Source organism: Octodon degus, unplaced genomic scaffold, assembly GCF_000260255.1.
Source record: "Octodon degus isolate 3935 unplaced genomic scaffold, OctDeg1.0 scaffold00034, whole genome shotgun sequence".
NCBI classification, from domain to species: domain Eukaryota; kingdom Metazoa; phylum Chordata; class Mammalia; order Rodentia; family Octodontidae; genus Octodon; species Octodon degus.
Window position 1 is genome coordinate 14,168,617 of NW_004524610.1, and position 23,204 is coordinate 14,191,820.

The following is a 23,204-nucleotide window of genomic DNA, read 5'->3' on the forward strand; positions in this document are numbered from 1 at the left end:
CCCCCTTAGGAATAAAGAAAAAGGCTTGGATTAGGGAAGGGTGAAGAAAAGGTAAAATGAGAGACAGAAAACAATGAATGGGTAACTCAGGATATCCAGCCACATGGGATTATCATGTCTGTAGAGACTGGTCTTCTGTTCTGTCCCAAGCTGTCTTCCCAGGTCTTAGACATCTATCCGGGGCTGAGAGGACTAGAGATTTTAATTTATTTAGGTAGACAGTAGAGAGAATAGCTTTGACTGGTCACCTTGCCCATCAGCAGGAAAAACAGATGTTCCTGAGAGAAGAGAAGCCATGGGAGATGTGACCCAGAAAGAATGACTGAGCAGGAAGGAGCAGCCCCTGGTTGCGTTAGGAGAGCCTGTTAGGGAGGCAGAGCCAGTTGGGGGCTGGCTCACTCGTCAGTGGGTGTCCCTGTGTGTAACGAGTTGGCGAAGGAATTGGCTTGTGTTGCAATCTGCAGTCCAAGGGCAGCCTGGAGGTAGAATTGCTTCTTTCTCAGGGGACCTTGCTCTTTTCTCCTAAGGCCTTCAGTTGATGGCACTAAGGTTCAAGGTACGGCCTCAGTGTAAACAGCTAAAGGGAGTAAAACTGACTCTTTTCAGGGGAGACATTGTTTATACGGAGGATTTTTGATAAAGTCTCTAACCTTCGATCCTATCTATGTAATATGGAAGTGATTTCAATTGTTGTTACTTGTATTTATTCTTTTTAAAGCATAGTATCATAAAAAGTATTGGCTTGGGCCGGGGAGATGACTCAGTGGAATAAGTGCTTCCCTGGTAAGCACAAGGGCCTGAGTTCAATCCCCGGTTCCGCAAAAAAAAAAAAAGTATTGGCTAATAGTTTGGATATGGAATATGCAGAGACTATTTTTTAAAGTCAGGAACTCATTTAGGTAAGTATGACCTAAGGTCATTTACGCCTCACGGTACCGATAAAGGAAAGAAAACTATGTCCAGGTGTGGCGTGTGCACCTGTAACCCCAGCACCCAGGAGGCTGGGGCAGGAAGATTGCTGTAGGGTCAAGGTCTTGCTTGAACTGTATAGTGAGTTCAAGGCCATCTTAAACTGTGTAGCAAGACCCTTTCTCAAACCCTCCTCCAAACAAAAACATTCAAAATACCCCTCAAAAAATAGAAATGCAAGAGGCCAAATCCAGCAGGTGATCTGATAATATAGCTGTCTTATCTTAATTTGAAATATGAGCTTTTTTTTTTTTTTGCGGTACGGGGGATTGAACTCGGGACCCTGCGCTTGCCAGGCAAGCACTTATTCTACTGAGCTATCTCTCCAGCCCCTGAGCTTTGGTTCTGAGCTCCAGCTTCAAAATTTTGCTTTATATATGAATATGCTTTACTTTTTTTTTTTTTTTTTTAACTGTAAAGAAGTCTGTTTATAGACCAATCTTAGGATTCTTAATTGGGCATTGAACTCAGGATCTTGCGCTTGCCAGGCAGGCACCTATGCTGCTGAACTATATCCCGGGCTTCCAGTCTTAGGATTCTGTTCTGCTCAGTTCATTTATGTTTAGAACAGGGTTCTCCTACATAGTACAGGTTGGCCTTGAACTCACAATGTAGTCCAGGCTGGCTTCAAACTCAGGGTGAACTCTGGTCTCAGCCTCCTGAATGCTAGGATTACAGGCATGTGCCACCATGCCCCGCTTGTATTTCTTTAAATAAAAATACTGTATAACATTTCCTCTCTGAAAAGTCTTGGCCGTACTTGCTTCTGCTTGGGCATACAGTTTTCTTTGAAATGAATGTCTTGAATTCTCTAGTTTATTACAGATGATCCTGAAGCAGTTGTCCTGCTATCTTGTGCTTTAACTTAAGATGGGGACAATATTGAGTTAGAAGTGTGTATGTTCTGTCCTCTTAAATGATCAAAAATACAGTTAGGTGAGGTTAGAGTTAGCATGTGAATGTTTAGAAACAATGAGAGATGTTAACATCACTAACAAATATTAACAAATATACAAGGCTGATATACAATACTGTGTTGTCCTAAGTCATAGCAGGGAGGGAAAGCAGAGTGCCTAATTCAGGAGGTCAGTTATTATAGGAAGATTAATTTCGAGATATGAAAGACCTAAGAAACACTGTTTTTGTTTCACACAATTTACTGTGAACACATCATTCATCAGGATAATTTAAATTAGTGATGGCCCTTCTAACTTCAGCAGCACACGTACTAAATTAAGGATAGTTTATTAGAAGGGTGTTGGAAAGCCCCTTACATACCGCATGTGTGAGGGCTGGTGAGATAGCTCAGCAGACGAAGTGCCTGCTTAGGCAAGTGCAGGGCCCGGGATTCGATTCCTGCCATCATGTGTTGAGACCGGGCGTCGTGGCACATGCCTGTAATCCCAGGATCACTGAGTCTGACCTGTAGGGAGACCCGGTAGCACATACATACTGTGCATGTGCTTGTGTCTTTTGCAAGTCGTTGCTGCCCTCTAGTGAGAGTCTGCTTCCTTTCACAAAATGAAGTACCCACACCAAAATTCTTGTCAAGGTGAAAAGAATTGATCCTTCTTTTCAAAAACATTCACAATCCGGCCAGGGAGATGGCTCAGTGGAATAAGCGCTTCCCTGGCAAGCGCAAGGACCTGAATTCAATCCCCAGTCCCCCCCCCCCAAAAAAAAGAGATCCTTTCAAAAACATTCACAATCTTGTAGTGTCTAATGAATAATATGGTAAACATTTATTTTCATAAAGAGCCATAAAGATTTGAAAACACAGGGTACGCTTAAAAATGTAGGCTAAATCACTATAGCAGGATGTACCTTCAGTTGGGAAATATGATTAGCTTGTATTTTATTTGAATCCAAGCGTGGTGCATTATCTTATTATGGAGAAACCATATTTTAAGAGGTGATGTGGATTGAGTTTTCACGGCGTGCTTTGCAAATAGTAAACACTGGGTATTAGGAGTTGTATCAGAAATTTAGAGCTTTACACATAGATTAGAAACTTTTTTTTTTTTTTTTTTTTTTTTTTTGCGGAACTGGGGATTGAACTCAGGCTCTTGCGCTTGCGAGGGAAGTGCTTATTCCACTGAGCTATCTTCCCGGCCCCGATTAAAAACTTTTATAGTTAATGTTTTTAAGGACATACATCAGTAACTTTTTGAGTTGTGTATACAATATTTACTTTGTAATTTTTTCCACGAACTATAAGGTAGTATTTACTTTTATATCTTCAATTGTAATTACATATAATTTTTAATTATAATTACATAAAGATTTAATTTTCTCCTGTGGTTTTTACTCAAAAACCAATGTTAGCTTTAATCATATGAGTTAGCTCTAGCAGGTATTTTTACCTCTGGAAGGGGCTTGTGCTATCCTTATTTGATTTTGCCTGTGTTATTGCTTCATCTGTTACTGAAAATGCTGTTATCTCCTGCCAGTGGCGTGGATGCGCTTTCACAATTGAAGCCTTCAGTAGAAGATGTCCTCCAGGGACGGCGTCTGACGCTGCCCTTCCAAGGAACCGACACTTTCGGAAATCAGGTCGGCTTCGTGAAGCTGGCGGACGGAGACCACATCCCCCCACTCTTAGAGATCGCAGGTAAAATGGACAGTGGCACCCAACATCTCATCAGCAGAAGAAGCAATGTTTTAATTTTGGTCATAGAGGCTTCATGTCTTTTAATTTTTGGAGCTAGTATGCATAACTCTTTAGACAAGATCTCGCTGTGTAGTTCAGGCTGGCCTTGAACTCTCTACATAGCCCAGCCTGGCTTTGAACTTGCTGCAGCCCTCGTGCCTCAGTCTCCTGAGTGATTAGAGGTGTGTGCCTGTGTCTGCCAACCTGTAACCTCATTTTGTGCGTCAGTTGCTTTGGTGTTTGCTTGTGTGAATAAGGGATTCAACGAAGTGCCTGAAAAGTGATCCTGACTCTTGGGCCTGAGGAATATGTTAATTCTGGAGCTTTCTGGAAGGTGATGGACTGGATTCCTGTGTTAGTCATAAGTCTGAAGGGTCCTAGCGCTCATCATGACATTTGACATGGGGGTGGGGCACTTAATAAGTATCGAATGAATAAGAGTCAGCAGTTGCCTTGTACAAGCTGTGGGAATTGTCACCTACTGCAGAGAGCTAGCAGGTAAGTCAGCTGCGTTTCCCTATATTCTGTCCCCTCTTCCATGTCAGCTGCTTCTCTGAGCAAAAAGCCTCTTTGTGATGGGATAAGACTTCACACTTAGTGGAGACCATTTGTAGGTTCTGGAGTTAAAAGTATCAAGGAATTACATGTAAGAAAAACACAACTCTGAGTGGCTTTTGGGTTTGGTTGAGAGAGTCCAGGTCAGGTGTCATTTCATGTCACCTCATTTTGGGGATCAGTAACCCTTGACTTTTCATACAATCTCATTGCTGGCCCATACAGGGCCCACTCGTAGCTTCCTTTTTCTGTCTTCTTTCTCTTTTATCCTCTTTTCAGTCCCCTCTCCCTCTGTGTGTTTATCTAGGTGTTCAAAAACAATGTGCTCACCTGGGAATCTACCAAGGAAAACAATAGCTAGGATTTCAGTAGCATAGTGGTGCTCATTGTTAGCTGATCCCAGTAGGTATGACGAGCATGAGAAGCGGTGAGTACCACGCAGGCTGTTTCGGCTGGAAGGTTCGACCTAGTGTACTGAATACCAGCCGAGCAGTGAGTGCGAGGGCAGAACTTGCAGGCATCAAAGTATGTTGAGTACCAAATTCTGTAAGTTTCAAAGAGTCAAAAAACAAGATCTGGGCTGGTGAGATGGCTCAGTGGTCTAAAGCACCTACTTAGAACAAGCTAAGCAAAGCAAAGCACAGGGACCGTGGTTCAATCTCCCAGCACCACATGCCAGCCAGCCCCGCCCCCTGGTGGGCTGAGCTGGCCACACACACACACAAAATAAATAAATAAATACACTTTAAAAACAAACAAACAAAAAAACCAAGATCTGACTCTAAGATAAGGGTTTTTTTTTTTTGTTTTGTTTTGTTTTTTGTTTTTTCCTTCCTCGAATGCCTTCAGGGCACTTTTGGCCAGCGGGAGAGTTGTGAGGTTCGAACTCCAGGAACCTGAGGCTGACAGCTTTGTGGAAGCAGCCACTTAAAGGACTGAGCTAGGGCCAGGCCCCTGACTCTAAGATAAACTGTATCATCTTCTTCACATTTTCTTGACCTTCTTCTGTATAACCAACATTTTGAGGTTGAGGTTTATGATTTCTATATAGTCTCCCCAAAACATGTGTGCGTATACACACACATGCGCACACACACACACACACACACACATCTGTCTTCGTAGCCTCAACTTCACATAAAGAACAGCTTGCTGTCTGTGACTTTTGTCATATACTTTTCCACTCGGTGCTGTATTGCCTCTGTGCAGTTCAGGACGTGCTCACAGGGCGGTACAGCTGGTACTGAAGGCGCTTGTAGTGAGGATCAGGTTTCTTTGTTGGTAATTTTCTCTTTAGTTATCTTTCCTGTAAAATATTTCTGTGAAGTATATTTTACATAAGAATGTCTCATTGGGGGCCGATGAGATGGCTCAGTGGACTAAGCACCTGCTTTGGCAAGCGCAGGGACCAGGGTCTGATTCCTGTCTCACCTGTCCTGCTGGCCCTGCCCCTGGGGCCCGATGAGCCTGTGACTGGGTCTGGGCATGGTGGTGCATGCCTGTAATCCCAGCACGGGGGAGGCTGAAAACAGGAGGATCACCACGAGTCCAAATAGGTAAAATGAGAAAAAGAAAAAAATCTCATTTGGATTGTGAACCTAAAGTTCAGTATTAATGCCACTGGTGGAACAACTACATACATCGTAGTTAAGGTTTTTATGAATTTATCTCCTCTATATTCATTTCTTGTACCTAACTTTGGGCCTAAGGAACTGTAATTTGGCAGAAATAATTTGTTCTGTCAGTGTACAGTTAGTTAACATTCATTAGGTGTTTGAAAAGCAAGTTCCTTGTCCTCCAAGGAGCTCTCAGTCTTGTGCAGAAATGGTGACCAATTCCAGTGCACTGTGATCAGTTCTGTACCTAGAGGAAGGGGCAGAATACTCATAGGAGAAAGCTTCTGCATTGCAGAAGAGTAAGTAAAGGTTTTCTCATTGGGTGGGTTGTAGGAAGGCATTCTAGGTAGAGGGAGTCGATTGTATGTGGAAAGAAATCAAGGGGGCTGGTGAGATGGCTCAGTGGTCTAAAGCACCTACTTAGAACAAGCTTAGCAAAGCACAGGGACCGCGGTTCGATCCCCCAGCACCACATGCCAGCCAGCCGCGCCCCCTGGTGGGCTGAGCTGCCTCCCTCCACATAAATAAAATTTAAAAAAAAATCAAGGTGTATTTAGGGACCCACAATTAATTTTATTAGACTATAAATTACAAGTCTAGGGCTAACATTTAAATTAGATTCACATACTAAACTGGTAGAGGTCTTGAGGAAAGTGATGATTATAACAGTGAGCATGAAAGTCAGACATAGAAAATGTCTTTGAAAAAAGTTCAACATCCCGTCATGATAAAAGCCCTGAAGAAACTAGGTATTCAGGGATCACTTGTCAGTCTACTGGTAGCCATATATAATAAACCACTGCCTAAGTTATTCTGAATGGGCAAAAATTGAAAGCATTTAACCTAAAATCACGAATGAAGCAACGATTTCTACCCTCGTCATTCCTATTCATATGGTTCTTAAAATTTTAGCTAGAGCAATTAACAAGAGAAAGCAATGAAAGAAGGAAAGAAGTCTACATGATTAGTCTGATCTTTAGCACCCTCTTCTACTTCAAAATTTGCAAGTTTTGTATTATACTTATGTCTCAGAGTTTTTTTAATGTTTTGTTCAAGATTTTGTTTACTTTTCTCAGTGTCTGCATGTGATAGTTCTCAACCTTATTTTTGAGCCCTGGAGTTCTGTCTTCTGCTATGTCTTGTATTATTAGTGAGATTTCAGTTAGGTTTTTGATTTGATTTACTGTGTTTTTTATGTCTAAGATTTCTGTTTCATTCTTCTTAGAAATTTCTTTTTGTTGAATTTCTTCTTCATATCTTGTATTGTCTTCCTTAAATCATTCAGTTTATTTATATCATCTTTGAAGGCATTAATTATTTTATAAATAAGTTTTGAATTATTTGTCTGGGAGCTCATTTACTTTGATGTCTTTAGATTTAGTGGAAATTTGGAGGAATTGTGTTGCATGTTTTTTCATAGTGCCTGTGTTTCTATATTTAGACTTCTGCCTCTGTGGGGATGGATATCTCTTCCACTTTTATTTGAGGGGCTCTTCATTGTTCAGCCTTTCTTTGAGGGCCTGATTCCCAGCACCGCTCAGAGAGGAAAAATGAAACTGAGTAATGTTGACAACCCAAAGACAAACAAGGTACTGACATTCAATAAAAACCAATTAAAGACAAAACTTGTACCATCCTTACCAGTAGAAAAGAGGTCAGTAGCAATAGAGACCCAAAAGCAAACCAGGTGTCGCACTACAGTAATAATTTGGTAAAGACAACAAAGATACCACCATTTAACAATAGAAAAGAAACCAGAAATACTTGCATAAAGTAAGCTAAATAGTTAAAAATTAATCAAAGTTAATAGTGATGATAACAAATGGAGGGGTGAGGAAAACAAAAAATGGGAAAAGATGTTATTGTTTTTTTGGACAGAGTCTTGCTAGGTAGTTTAGGCTGAACATGAACTCACTATGTAGCCCATGTAAGCCTTGAACTTGGGCAGTCCTCCTACTGTGGTCTCCCAAATGCTGGGATTAAAGCTGTGTGCCACCACATCTGGCAAAAAGAAGTAAAATTTGAGAAAGAAGGAAGATGAGAGAAAAATGAGATAAAAATCCAACTAAAGGATAAAAAGTAATAGAGTCAGGTTAAAAAAAGCACACACATGCAAACAAGAAAAATATTAAATAAAAGAATACAGCAAAGACCAAAAAGAAAGAAAAACAAACAAACATAAAACAAAGTAAAAGAGAAAAAAGTCCAAAGAAAACCCTCCGTGTTGAGATGCTTGGGTGGGTAGTTTCTTTCTAGGTCACAGGTGTTAGCATCCACCAGATATAGGGGAGGGCTAGCGAGTCACAGCTGTGGCCTATTATGTTTCCATAGCTATGCTTTGCTCTCTGAATGCTGAATCCTGTCCCACCTTTTCCACAGGGTGGAGTCTGTCATTGGTCTGTTGTCTGCCTCAGGGATGTATTCACTTTAAGTGCTTTTTATGTGTGTTGTTGCCCTTCTGTGTATCTTGAGTCATTTCTCTTTCCTACTGGGTTTGTGGGCTTGTGAGGTGCCAGCTTGTACAGAGGACCCTCTGTCCAGGTGCCCAGGGACATGGCAGATGTCCAAGTGTCATGTTTGGTAGCTGGTGAAAGCAGACAGATTATGAGTTCTGTGATGGAAGTAGGTATCAAGGGGAGGCAAAGATTTATCAGACTCTATCCCAGGACTTTCAGGCCGAGACTACTCAGAGACCCATAGGGCTTTTCCCCACAGAGGGTGATGCTGTTAACCATTGTTTCTTCTACTACCTGAGGTCTCTGCTGGCAAATTTCCCAGGATGTTTGTAAGTGGCCTTCCCCCTTTAGGGGATGTCTGCGGTAGAGTGACCCAAGAAACCAGCCACTGTGGTAGAGTGACCCAAGAAATCATGAAATCTTACAATGGGTTTTTTTTCGGCAAATCCAGTCTGCCGAAGGAAAGGAGTCACTTGTAGTGTAAAACCCCACACTGTGTTGGAAGGTACACCTCAAGGAGAAAAATAGATGTTCTACCAATAAGTGAAAAAGGAAAGGAGAAAATGGAAAAGCTTATTGTGATAAATGCACCTAATATTGATGCAAAAGTCAAAATATTTTCCCTATAAAAGTCCTGTTTATCTTTTGATAGCTTTCTTCTTACATATTCTTACTGATTTAATTGCTGTTAAAATGTGTATCTCTTGGAAAAGTAGATATATCACCTACTTTTTGTATATTGATCTTGCATCATCTAGCAATCATGCTATGAGTTTTAGTGATTTTTTATAATTTAAGAATTCGTTTTGTATTTGAAATTACCTACCGGGGCTGGGGATTTGTCTCAGTGGTGGAATGCGTGCCTAGCAAGCTGGAAGCCCTGGGTTCGGTCCTTGGCACCAAAAACAAAAAACAAACCTCCCCTAAAAACCAATTCAACCAAAATAATACAGTAAAATCAAAAAAGACCAAAAACAAACAAGGCAAACACACAACCTTTAGGGCTGGCCAAATAGCGCAGCGGATTAAAGCACCTGCTTAGGCAGACACCTGCCATGTGTGCCAGCCCCACCCCCAGGGCACACTTAGAGGGTGATTGAGACTGGGTGTGGTAGCACAAGCCTGTAATCCCAGCATTTGGGAGGCTGTAAAACAGGAGGATCACTATGAGTCCGATCTATGCAGTGAGACCCTGTGTACCCTGTACTAAATAAAAAAAAAAAAAAAAATTAAAAAAAATGAAGTTATCTACCATCTGTTTTCCTTTGTAAAGTTAAAGGGAGAAGTTTCCTTATACATTTTGTTAATCAAAAATCTCCTCACTTCTTAAAATCCAGTATACAGTTTCCTGATCACAATTTCCAATCCTTCCAACTTGCTCACTCTTACACTAACATAATCTTCAGCCGTTTCACTTACTTATGCCCCACCTAGACTGTATTGGATTCTCTGATGTCTACCCAGTAAAGCAGCACATCAGCACCTTTTACCAGTATCCTTGTTCCCTTGTCCCTTGAACACATCTGCGTATCAGGGCTCAAGTTTGTCCTCTCCCCTACAACATCGACATCTTGGGCTAGTCCTTGAGATCCTAACAGATTAGAGAATAAATGGACAGCTTGAACTGCATAGTGAAACCCTATCTCAAAAAGACCAAAGAGAAGAACTGATTGTCTGAAAGCTTATAATGTAGTTTATAACACTTTTCAATTTGGAATATAAGCATAATGTCATTCTTTGTGTGTACTTTCCTCATGCCTACTTCCATCTTACTTCCCAATGTTAGCCTCTCTCAGGGTCATTTTCCATATATCAAATATACTTATTGTGTTAAAATGTACCCTTGCTCTTGCTCTTTGCCGCCGCCATGAAAGGTTGCCCTCTGCTATGTGCTGCTCTGCGTTGGACCCAGCTGAGTGTGGACTGAAACCTCCAGTAACTGCCAGAGTTCTCTTTCCCATCTTGCAAGATGGTGAGTGAAAAAACTGAGAAGCCAGATACTAAGGAGAAGAAACCTGAAGCCAAGAAGACTACTGCCAGTGGCACTGGTAAAAGGGAAAGGTGAAGGCAAAAAAGCTTAAGAAGAGGCAGCCCCACTGCAGCTGAAATCCTGCCTGGTTAGAGGAGTTGGTAGATACTCCCGATCTGCTCTGTATTCCAGAAAGACTTTGTACAAGAGAAAGTACACAGCTGCTAAATCAAAGGTTGAGAAGAAAAAGGAGAAAGTTCTTGCTACTATCACAAAACCAGTCAGAAGGGACAAGAGTAGAGGTAGCCAGGTGGTTAAGCTTCAAAAAATGCCTAGGTACTCCCCTACTGAAGATGTGCCCCGAAAGCTCTTGAGCCACAGCAAGAAACCCTTCAGTCAGCATGTGCAGAAACTTCGAGCTAGCATCACTCCCGGCACCATCTTGATCACCCTCACCGGGCGTCACAGAGGCAAGAGAGTGGTCTTCCTGAAGCAGTTGGCCAGTGGCTTGCTACCTGTGACTGGGCCTCTGAGCCTTAATTGTGTTCCTCTATGAAGAACACACCAGAAATTTGTCATTACCAGCTCTACAAAAATTGACGTCAGCAAAATGAAAATCCCCAAGCACCTCACTGAAGCTTACTTCAAGAAGAAGAAGCAGTTGTGGAAACCCAGACACAAAAGGGTGAGCTCTCCGACACAGAGAAAGAGAGATATTGGATTTCAGAACAGCACAAAGTGGATCAGAAAGTGATGAACTCACAGATTTTAGTAAAAATCAAAGCTGTTCCTCAACTCTGAGGCTACCTATTATCCATTTATGCTCTGACAAATGGAATTTATTCTCACAAGTTAGTGTTCTAAATTTCTTACTAAGAACCTAATTAAATAACTGGTACATTGAAAAAAAATAAACTTTGTTGCACCAGGTTAAAAAATAAAATAAAATAAAATAAAATGTACCCTTGCTTGGCGTGATCTTAAAATGTGATTCTCAGACTGGGATAGAGCAAAACATGTGTGAGCAAGATGCAGGCAAATAAACAGTGTATCACTCACGTAAGACTTGAAATCATCAGCTGGCCGAGGAGAAGACAAGAGAGTTGGGAGCTGATGACATAGTTGACAGGCTTCATCTGTGTTTTCTGACTACTCTGGAGAAAATGTTAAATATTTTTTGCAATATAAATATCAGTGTTATCAGAAACATTTCTACTTATTCATTCCTTCTTTTTAAATGCTTCATGGGTGCTTGCAACATCAAGAATTCTGTCCACTGCTAGCTGATAGTCTTACGAAGACATTTCCCAGTATTGATGAAAGATCCATTGTGTGCTGAAGAATGTGAAATCTCACCAGCTTTGATACAGATATCAAAGCAAGGGTGTAGGCTTGCTATTTTAACAAAGACCATTGCTCTTGTGTTTCCTGTCTCAATTCCAGAAGTATGAGGTACTGTCTTCTATCATTAAAGACCAATATTAAAATACTCATGCTTATCTCAGTATTACAGAAAAACATTACAGAGATGCACCCAGGCCAAAATTGTTTCCCTCATGCAATCAGTGGGGTTTTTTTGGTTTTGTTTTTTGCTTTGATTGATGGATTGATTGCATAAGGGAAACAACTATATGTTCTTGTACCTGGCAGAGTAAAACAGAACTTTACTTTTTAAAAGATTTTTTAATTTTTATTTATATTGGTGTATGTTTGCAGTATGTAATAATTGTATTTATTGTGAGGGAGCTGGTAAATATGCCTAATACATCTTAATAGAACTTTATTTATTTGTTTATATATTTTTTTGGCTGAGCCGGGGATTGAACTCGGGCCCTTGCCCTTGCCAGGGAAGTGCTTATTCCACTGAGCCATCTCCCCAGCCCCCTTGATAGAACTTTAAAAGTCAAAAAAAAAAAAAAAAGGGGGGGGTAGGAGTTGGCCAGTGATGTAGCTCAGCGGTCTGAAGCACCTGCTTAGGCAAACTTAGGCAGGGACAGGGGACCGTGGTTTGAAACCCATGCCCCACCAGCCATGCCCTCAGGGAGGGCTGAGCCAGCTCTCCTCCCCCAAAAAGTCAGAATGTTTTCTTTTATAGCGCATGTTTGAGATATATTCTTACTTTTAATCTCTTATATGTACGTTGTACTGTTGCCTGTGGTTATAGTTTTTATGCATGTTTATAAGAAATCTAAATATTTTAATATACATGGAAGGCTTTGTACAGTATCCACTGTGAACCAATACATATGTATAAGCTATTGAGTCCTGACTGTCTCACACATTGAAGTTGACTGAGAGCCTCTGTATACATTGTATTTAGATAACATAGAATTTTTGGTCCTATTTGGTCCTTTCAGGTTATTTAGTATTATTTGTTTGGTGCTGGAGATTATGTTCTACCACTGAGCTGCATCCCCACCCTTAGATTTGTTTTTAAGTAGTACTTCAGGACTAGTGCTACTTAATTCCAGCAATATTAGTACAATAATTAATATTGTGGTTTTGTGTCATATTTTAGAAATTTTCAGTTGATGGCATATTCTAACTCCAGAAGTCTATTTACCATATACTCAATTTCTAAAAGCATTACAATAAACTATGTATTCTAATATATATATGTATATATGTGTGTGTATATAGTATAGTATATATATACACACACATATATGCATATTGGAATTTCATTTGCTCAAAATGATGAAAGCAGAGAGTCTGACGTCATAGAAAGCAGAAGAATTTGTTTTTTGTTTGCTTTTTAAAAATTATTTTATTTTACTTTTTCAGTTTTATTTATTTATTTTTTTATATTTAGTACAGGATTTATAGGGTCTACAGGGTCTCACTGTACAGATCAGACTCGGAGTGACCCTCCTGTTTTTCAACCTCCCAAATGCTGGGATTACAGGCACGTGTCACCACGCCCAGTCTCAGTCGCCCTCTCAGTGCGCCCTGGGGGTGGGGCCATCATGGGAGGCCTGGGACTGAACCCTTGGCCCCTACATCTGCCTAAGCAGGCACTTTAATCCGCTGAGCTATTAGACTGGTCCTGATTTTTTAAAAGAGAGTACAAATTAGAATTAAAACAAAAAAACTAAAAGGGACATGGAATTTCACTTAACAAAGTATAATGAATTTCGCAGTATTTGTTTTTTTTAAATATTTATTTATTTTTATTTATTACATTTATTTATTGTGTGTGTGTGTGGCCAGCTCAGCCCACCAGGGGGCGGGTCTGGCTGGCATGTGGTGCTGGGGATCGAACCGCGGTCCCTGTGCTTTGCCAAGCTTGTTTCAAGTAGGTGCTTTAGACCACTGAGCCATCTCTCCAGCCCCACGCAGTATTTGTTGTAAAACACAGTGTTATCTTCCAACCAGTTATTTGTATTACCAGATATATGCATATAAAATTGGAAGAAGAGAAAAAGAAATGTGTATGAAATTAAGAAGAGATAAAGCACAAACAATTGAAAAAAGGAGAAAAAATAAATTAAGTATTATCTGCTCCTTTCCATAGACCAGCAGAAATGCACACTACAGTTGTCCAAATCATCTGAAAGCAGGAGAATTTATAAACCGAGCAAGTAGTCTGATTTATCTAATTTACGCTGAGACATTTTTAGATATGCAAGTTGAATTCTCCAAATGTTAATATAGTTCTTATAGAAGAGAAATTATTTATTTATTTATTTATATTAATTTTATTGAGAAAGAAATAGCAATGAGAGTTTCAAAACAAGTTACTAGGACAGTTACAATAATTAATACTAAAAGAAGAATGAACTTATTACTGAAAATTATCAGAATAAGAAGGAATTTTTAATGTATAAAATTGAAGAAAATCCTTGTGTATTTTGAACTAGTAGTTTGAATTGGTGAGCTCTTTCCATTGATGGAGTTCAGGATGTGCTGCTGTCCTAAAATACTCCGAGCTGAAGGAATCTGAGAAGCAGCAGGGGCTGGGAAGCAGTCTGCATTGGAGAATTGCTGTTTTCCTGTGACACAAAGGGACACAGAGAGGACTCGGAGCAGGCCTGGCCGCGTCCCTCCAGGGCAGTACCATCAAGTTCCATCTCTGCAGCATCCAGTTCTTCAAACCTGTGCAAAGCGCACAGGTGAGCATGCATGGTGGCCCAAGTCTGTAATCGCAGCTCTTGGGAAGCTGGGGCAGGAGGATGGCTGCAAATTGGAGACCAGCATGGGATTCGTAGTGAGTTTATGGGCAGCCTGAACTACACAGTGAGACCTTGTCTCAAAAAGAAAAAACAGGGCCAGCCAAATAGCTCAGCAGATTAAAGAGTCTGCAAGCAGGCGCGGGGGCTGGGGTTCAATCCCTGGGCCTGCCGCCCTGGAGCATGCTGAGACAGCAATGGAGACTGGGCGTGGTGGTGCACACCTGTAATTCCAGCTCTTGGGAGGCTGTAAACAGGCAGATTACTCTGAGTCTGATCTACCCAGTGAGACCTTGAACACCCTGTAGGCCCTTTCCTAAAATACACACACACACACACACACACAAAAAAAAAAAAAAAAAAAAAAAAAAGAAAAGAAAAAGAAAAACTAAAACAGGCTGGGGCGATGGCTCGGTAGAATAAGTGCTTGCCTGGCAAGCACAAGGGCCTGAGTTCAACCCCTGGTTCTACAAAAAAAAAAAAGAAAAAAGAAAAAAAAAACAGCTAAAACAAAATGACAAAAATGCACAGGCTCATCTGTTTTCTTGTGTGTAGGGTGGCGGGGCCTCCATTTATTTAGGGAGGGCCCCTTGTCACATGAAAGTTACGTTAGGTGCATTCCTGGGCTTTTCTCTTGCTTCCCTGTGTACATGGGGGATAAGTGCAAGCCGTGTCTGTCTCCCTGTGCCATCAATGCTGGGATCTCACATCCGATAGGAGCAGCTCCTCCGGGCACCTGCTGTGGGCTGAGGGGATCCTGCCCAGTTCTGCACCCCAAGCCCCTGTCACCCTCTGGTGGCTGCTGCCTGAGCCGGGCAAGGTATGTGTCATCAAAAGATGTGTCCGAGCTTCCTGCCTTAACCTTGGGTGACCTTGTTTTCTTTCTTTTTTTTTTTTTTTAACTGGGAGTTGAACTCAGGAATTCATGCTTGCCAGGCAGGCTCTGTTCTACTGAACGATATCCCCGGCTGACCTAGTTTTCTAGAATAAAATGGCACCTTCTCCTTCCCTAGCCTTACTCTGTAGCCGTTAGAATTGAGGAGACACAGAGAATCATGCATTTATGTGGAATTCCTTCACATCCTACAATGATGAAATTGTTCTGAAAGCTTTTTCTGTAGAAATAGCTGTGTGATTTTTATTCATTTTTCTTCAGCAAAATACAATTTTTAAAAGAAGGTTTCTAGATTGAGAGATTGCTAAAAATTTAATCTGCTGGAATTGTCTTTGTTCAGGTAATCTTTTTGTTTGAAAAAAATCTTTGTTCAAAATGAGAAAAGTGCCCTTGGCATGAAAAAGATTTCAAATACATTTATCTCATAAAAGGAAAAATGAAATGTTTTAAAAATGTTCATTTGGACATGATGCTTTCTCTTGTGGTTCCCCCAAAGATGCAGAAAGACATGTCCTGTGTCCCGCCCAGGTAGGGAATCTGTTCTGTGCACCTTTGGGCTCTTCCTGGCATCTCTGTTACTGCTGAGACTCGCTTCTAACCCTGCAGCTGGTGCTTGTCCTGGCAACCTGCTGGCTTAGGGTTCCTCAGAAACATCAGAACAGCTTTGCGCACTTCATTTGGAGTTAACCCAAGACCAGCTTCTCTCCCAGCACAGATTTCTGCATTCCCAGCCGCGCAGGAGGGAGGACCACTGCGCATTGGTTCCACTCCTGCATCTGTTGGCCTACCCTGCAGGCGCATATCTACCATCCTTCCTGTCCTTTCTCCCTTCTTGTGTAATCTTTTCCCTTGTCCCTCTTTCATTTACTTGGTTTTCAGACACCTACTTGGGTTTACTCTATGATAGCTTTTGTTCTAATCATCCTACAAATACCAATTCATTTGGTTTTAGCAAGCCAGGGAGGAGCAACTGTAATCATCACCCTCACCTTACAGAAGGGAAAGCTAAGGTGCATGAACAAGAGCGTGAAGCAGTCACACGTCCAATCCTGTGCTTCGGTTGGATGGCGCAGGTGCCTTCCTGGCAGCCCCGCAGCTCCTGAGCCATTCTCTCTCACTTGTCCATTCTCATTGCTGCTTCAGCCTCTTGTCTGGAGAGGCCTAACCTTCCCCCTTCTCCCAACAAATAACCCTAAGCCCGAGCCTTGCTCACTCTGAGTCCCTGTACTTAGTAAACTTAGAAATTTCTTGTTTCTAATTGAGACAGGGTCTTGCCTTGTTGTTCAGGGTAGTCTTGAACTCACTTTCTGTGTAGCCCAGGCTGGCCTGGAACTTACAGTGGTTCTCCTACTTTGCCCTTGCAAGTGCTGGAATTACAGGTGTGCAGCACCATGCCTGGTGAGTTTTGTCTTTTTTCTTTTGTTGAGTTTGGCTAGAGTTTTCTTTTTTTTTTGTGTTTTGGCTAGGTGTTTATGTTTATTTTTTCAAAGTACCAACCCTTTGATTCGTTGATCCTTTTGTATTGCTTCAATCCCAGTTTCATGAATTTCTGCTGTGATCTTATAATTTTTTTCCTTCTACTTCTTTTGGATTTGGATTGTTCTAATCTTTGTAGGACCTTGAGATACATTTTTCATGTATTTATGTGGGATTGTGCTAGTCTTTTAATGTGTACAATCACAGCTATAAACTCTTAGAAGTTTTTCTAGTGTTCCGTAGGCCTTAGTATGTTGTGTTTCCATTTTCCTTTGGTGCTATGAGCTTTTTCATTTCTTACCTGATTTCTTCTTTGTTCCACTGATTATTCATTAGTGTATTATTTAATCTCCATGTGTTTGTATAGCATCTTGGGTTCTTTTGATTTTCAGTTTTATTCTGCTATAATCTAGTAGTATACAGGGCATCCTTTCTGTTCTTTTATATTTATCTAAGCACACATTATGGGCTAGTATGATGTCCATTCTGGAAAAAGTTCTGTGTGCTGCTGAGAAAAATGTGTATTCTTTTGTTGTTGGATGAAATGCTATAGATATCTGTGAAATTCTTTGGCTCGATGGTATAGTTTCACCCTGATGTTTCTTTGTTGATTTTTTTTGTTTGATTGCGCTGTTTTAGAGAGTGGGTTATTCAAGTCCTCTCCTGTGATTTTATTGGTGTTTGTCTGTCCTTTTATGTCTAGTAGCTTTAGTTTTGTAAAGTGGGGCAAGCCAATGTTTGGTACATATATATTTATGGTTTTTTTCTTCCCAATGAATTGTTCCCTTTAGCCGTACATAATGGCTGACTTTGTCTCTTCTAATCACACACTGCCACATTTAATAGCGCTCCACCTTCCTAGCATCATGTGTTGAAAGGTTGTCCTTTTACGCTGAATGACTTTAGCACTTGTTGAAACCATTTGGCCAGCACCATGGCCCTTTCCTGCTGCTATAACTTAGCAGCTTAGCCTGGGTAGTTTATAAACTATAGAAATATATTTATCACAGATCTGGAGGCTGGACATCCAAGATCAGGCACCTGCAGATTCAGTGTCTGGTGCAGGCTCTGCTTTGCAGATGGTTCCCTGGTGCCGTGTCCCCGCATGATGGAAAGAATGAATACTGCGTCCTCATGTGGAAGACAGAAGGCAAAAGGAACGCCTAGCCTTTCATGGTGGCATTGATACAGTGCAGGAGGGTGGAGCTCTCCTAACCCTCACCTGTCGCAGACCCCTCAATTCTTGATGTCATCATCTCAGGGTTTGGCTTCAGTGTAGGAACCGTGGGAGGCCACAGACATGCAGAGTACAGTGTCCATGTATATGAGGATGCTTCTGTTCCATTGGTGGTATTTTTGGCAACCTTGTTACAAGTTTGAAATCAGGAATTGTGAGATTCCTAATGTTACTATTGTATTTTTTAGAACAATTTTGCTGTTAATTCTTGGTTCTGGAGCTTAAACCCAGGGCCTTGCACACATTGCACACATGAAACAGGTGTGCCACCACCAAGCTAACCTTCATCCCTGTTCTTCATTATCAAGGTTGTTTGGGGCATATAGGGTTCCTGAGGTCCAGTATGAATTTAGGATTGTTTTTAATCTCTGCAGAATATGCTATTGGGATTCTGATGGAAACTATATTAAACCAGAGAGTGCTCTGAATTGCATTGACTTATTTTTATTTTATGAAGAAAGGTAGAACAAAACTTCATAACAAAATCATAGGAGAATAACAATGGTTAATACTTCACATGTTGTTATCCTTAAAGTAGTTGCTCAGGGTATAAGATATGGGCATAAAAATTTCTTTGATCAATATCAGCACAAACTTTCCTTTTTAATGAACTTAGAGATACTAACAGTATAACTAACTTGCATTTTTTCCCTTTTCCCTATTGTTCTTTCCCCTTTGAACCATCCAAGTTCCTTTTCACTTTGGAGCAATTTCTTCTCATTTCACAATATCTATTATATATTTCAGAATTTATTTCCTGTTTCAGTTTGTCACACCAGAGAGACAATACAACATTTACACATGTGAGTCTGATTGATTTTTTAAAAAAATGTATTTAGTACAGGGTCTACAGGGTCTCACTACACAGATCAGACTTATAGTAATCCTTTCTTTTTTTCAGCCTCCCAAACTCTGGGATTATAGGTGTGCACCACCACACCCAGTCTCAAGTCTGATTGATTTCAATTATAAGTATGGTCTCAAGGTGCATCCATTTACCTATAAAAGTCTCGAGTTTATCTTCCTTTATTGTTACTAGTACTTCATTATATTAAAAAAACCACATCTTTTTATCCATTCCTTAGTTGATGGGCATTTGAACTGTTTTCAGAATTTAACTATGACAAATTGAGCTGCTATAAATATTGGTGCAGAAACATTTCTGTGGAATGATGTTTGTAATTTTTCTGGAAAGGTACCCAGAAGGGGAATAGCTGGGTCAAATGTGATCTTTAATTCTAGTTTTGTGCGGAATCTCTACACTGATTTCCACTGTGGTTGTACCAGTCTACACTCCTACCAACGGTGCAGAAGGGTTCTCTTTTCCCCATATCCCCACCAGCGGTTGTTATTTGTTGATTTCTTGATGGTGACCTTTCCTTCTGGGGTGAGGTGGAATTTCAGTATTGTTTTCATTTGCGTCTCTCAAATGACCAGTGATGTTGAACATTTTTTCATATGTTTATTTACCATTTGTATTTATTCATCTGACAAGTGTATATTCATCAAAGATGCCCATTTTTTTAAATTGAGTCTTTGAATTTGAGAGGGGGTCTGATTTTTTTCATTTCTGTGTATGTTCTAGACAAAAGTGCTTTGAGGCAAAATTGGCTAAAAATTTTTCCCACTTTGTGGGCTCTCGTTTTACTGTGTTGGTGATTACTTTTTGCTGTGCCGAAGTTTTTTAATTTGATTGAGCTGTTTTGATTGATTCTTTGAAGTATTTCCCCATGCAGTCTGGGCTTTGTTCATGAACTCTCTGCCTACCCCTGTGTCTTTAAGATTTCTACCTACTTTATCTTCCAGTAGATTTAGTGTTTCTATTTTCATATTTAGGTCTTTGATCCATTTTGATTTTAGTGCATGGTGATAGACATGAGCCTAATTTTAATCTTCAGCATGTAGACAGACAGTTTTTCCAGCACCATTTATTATAGAGGCTATCTTTCTTCCAGTGAACATGTTTGGTTCCTTTGTCAAAAATAAGGTGGCTGAATGTGTTTGTAGTTATGTCTGTATTTTCTAAACTGTTCCACTGATCCTCAGTTTGTTTTTTGCCAGTACTGTGCTGATTTTATCATAGTAGCTTTGTAGTATAATTTCAAGTCAGGGACTGCCTTGTTTTTGCTGCCCAGGATTGCCTTTGATATTCTAGGACTCCTCTGGTTCCAGATGAATTTTACAAATGTTTTCTGTAGTTCTGTTAAGTATGCTATTGGTATTTTTTTGGGATTGCATTAAATTTACAGAAAACTTTTGGAGAGAATGGCTGTTTTCACTATGTTGGTTCTTCCTACCCATAAACAAGGGATATTTTGCATTTTATGATATCATCTTTGATCTCCTTTTCCAGAGTACTGTAATTTTCAGAATATAGATCCTTTACTTCCTTTGTTAGGTTGATTTTAAATGGTTTTTTTTTTTTTTTTTTTGCATGCTATTATGAAGTGTGTAGTTTCCATAATTTCTTTCTCAAGAGATTTTGTTGTTTGTGTATGGGAATGCTATAGAGTTTTTAGTGTTGACTTTGTACCCAACGATTCTACCAAATCTGGTTATTAAATCTAGAAGTCTTTTGGTGGAGCTTTTGGGGTCTTCTATGCAGAGTACAATGCCATCTGCAAATAATGATAATTTAACTTCTTCCTCTACTACCCATACTACTTTTATTTCTGTCTCTTGTCTCATTGCTCTGGCTAGTGCATCCAGAAATATATTGAATAGGAGTGGTGATAGAGGACATCCTTGTCTTGTTCCAGGGTTTAGCATTAACATTTTAACAGTATTCCAGTTGCAGAGGGTCCTTGACTTTATGCTCGCTTACCTTATGATCTTCTACATTTATGATGATGCAGAGGTGACTTGCATTCAGTAGGAAGTGTGCTTTGTGTTTTGTTTTTTCTCTAGACTAGTGATATTCTATGTGGTACTCTTTTGCAATGGAGGATAGAGGCTCTACCTCAGTCACATTAGTTCTTGAGTGTATGGTGGCAGATGCTTGTAATTCCAGTACTCTGGGTAGCTATGGAAGAATTGCAAGTTGGAGCGCAGCCTGGGCAGCTTAGGGACTTAGCAAGAGGCTGTCTCAGAATAGAAATGAAGGGGCTGTGGATATAGCTCAGTAGAAATGCTCTTGGTTGAGTTCCCAGTAGTGCCAAAATAAGTAAATTAAGTAAATAAGAATCAACAACTGATACTCTAGTAATGTTTTGTATTGCAAACCTATGGAGTTCAGAGGGTTGGATGGATTAATGCACTTTATGTATTAATTTATTTTTGACATTACGAGGGATTGATTGAAGGATGTTCTTGTTGTGCTACACTGCAAGCCCTTTTATTTTTTAGTTTATTTTGATACAGAGTTTCATTACCTTTCTCAATTGTACAGGTTGGGCTCAGATTGGCATTCCTCCTGCCTTAGTCTCCCAGGAGTGCTGGATTACAAATGTGCACTACAACACCCAGTGGATTAATATATTTTAAATCTGCTTTCTTTTTTTCCCCATAATTTTATTGAGAAACAAATAGCAATGAGACAGTTTCAAACCAAATTGGTAGGACAGTTTCAATAATTAACACATTGCATACATTCTTCCCAGTGGTTAGTTGCTATACAAGATGTGGACATGATTTACAAACACTATTTACAAACACTATTAGAACAAATCCCTCTATTCATTAAGAGAATGTAACTATATATCCTAACCATTTTGAATACACAGATACAAAATGCACATTCATCTGTATCCTCTTTTTGTGTTAAGTTCCGTTATTTGAATATTATAAGTGTGTTAACTTAGCAAAATATTCTAAAAGAGTCTAATAGTCCATAATAGTATTGGGTCTTCCACTTGACTGACAATGTCAGAAATTGTTGACCTGAGTCCCCCACAGCTCAACATAACAGCATGGCTTTGCTTCTTATACTTCGTTTTTATACTTTTCTGCTAGATGGTTAAGACCAAGGTAAAGCAGGACCTATGCAACAAGAGTTTGTAGCTTTTGGGTCTGATAAGGTCAGTGAAATCCCCTCAGGATTTATCCTGAGATCCTGTACCTCAGATTGTAGAATCTTTGTCAGTGTCAGCCATGTGAATGAGTCACGGCCATTGCTTGGCCAATGTGCTCTCTATGAAAACCTGAGAGAATGTTTTCTCTCCATGTGAGTCTCCTTAGGCACACTGTACATCATCGATCACTTTCCTCTTTGGCCTCGTAGTCTCCTTGATCAGAAAATTTGGGACACTACCGAGTTACATGATATAACAGTACTAGTTCTCATATGTCCTGAGTCTTAATTGACCTTGGAAGGCTAGGGCCAAAATGTTGGCTTTCCTTGCAGCCCTCCTTTTTCTCTAATTTAGTCTGCAGAATTAGGTTGTTAACCATCCAGAAGACAAGCTTATTGTTATTACCATACAACTTTGGCTGTTAAGCTTAACCTTACTATCTGTCTGAATACCAAACATCTTAGGCATAATATGGAACAGGTATTTTTCATCAATTATTGATATGTTGAACTTTAAATCCCTATAGAATATGATGAAAAAACATTTAAAAATTAGAATATATTTTTAAAAATAGTCATAAAGAATTATATAATTCTTATGTTTACACGTAAGTCCAAAAATCTGACCATATACAACCTTGAAGCAGGACACTTCCACAATATTCCTTTTCCTGTCTCTTGCCTTCATTCACCACCCTTTTCTTTTTGAACAATCATCTATCCGAGAGACAGCACAGCAGCAACTAGCATGTCATGACATGCAGCCCGTATTCAGAAGATCAAAATGACAGGCACTCCAAGCATGAAACAACTATTACAGATTACCATCTTCAGTGCAGTTGCTTATTTCACAGTATATATGGTTAGTCAGGGTGAGAATCTTTCCAATTAACTGCTAGATTCAAAAATCTTCTGGAGATTCTCAGGATCTTTGTCTTGCCCATCTTCTACATATAACTGTATGGCTTGTCATTGTCATGTTTCCTAGCTCTTCTCCTTTCCCTCTCTTAATTAGTTAGTCCTCAAGTTCCTGCTTTCCTTTTACTTATATTATACCTTTCTATTTGTATTTCTTCTTTTGAGTTCTTATACTCGGGAAACTATAAGATATTTACACATGTGTGTGTGGTTTATTTCACTTATGAGTATATGTTCAAGTGGCATCCACTTCAATATAAAGGCTTGCAGTTTATCATTCTTAAT

At 40.0% G+C, this 23,204-nt stretch overlaps 1 protein-coding gene across 3 annotated transcripts in view; it reads left to right on the top strand.

The window, feature by feature from the left end:
- Window positions 1–23,204, top strand: part of Akap7 (A-kinase anchoring protein 7) — a 144,632-nt gene that overhangs the window by 35,720 nt on the left and 85,708 nt on the right. For all 3 annotated transcript variants that reach the window (XM_023714279.1, XM_023714277.1, XM_023714278.1), the window contains exon 5: window positions 3,420–3,580. In XM_023714279.1, the coding sequence (XP_023570047.1) occupies window positions 3,420–3,580 (161 nt within the window). The remainder of the gene's footprint in view (window positions 1–3,419; window positions 3,581–23,204) is intronic.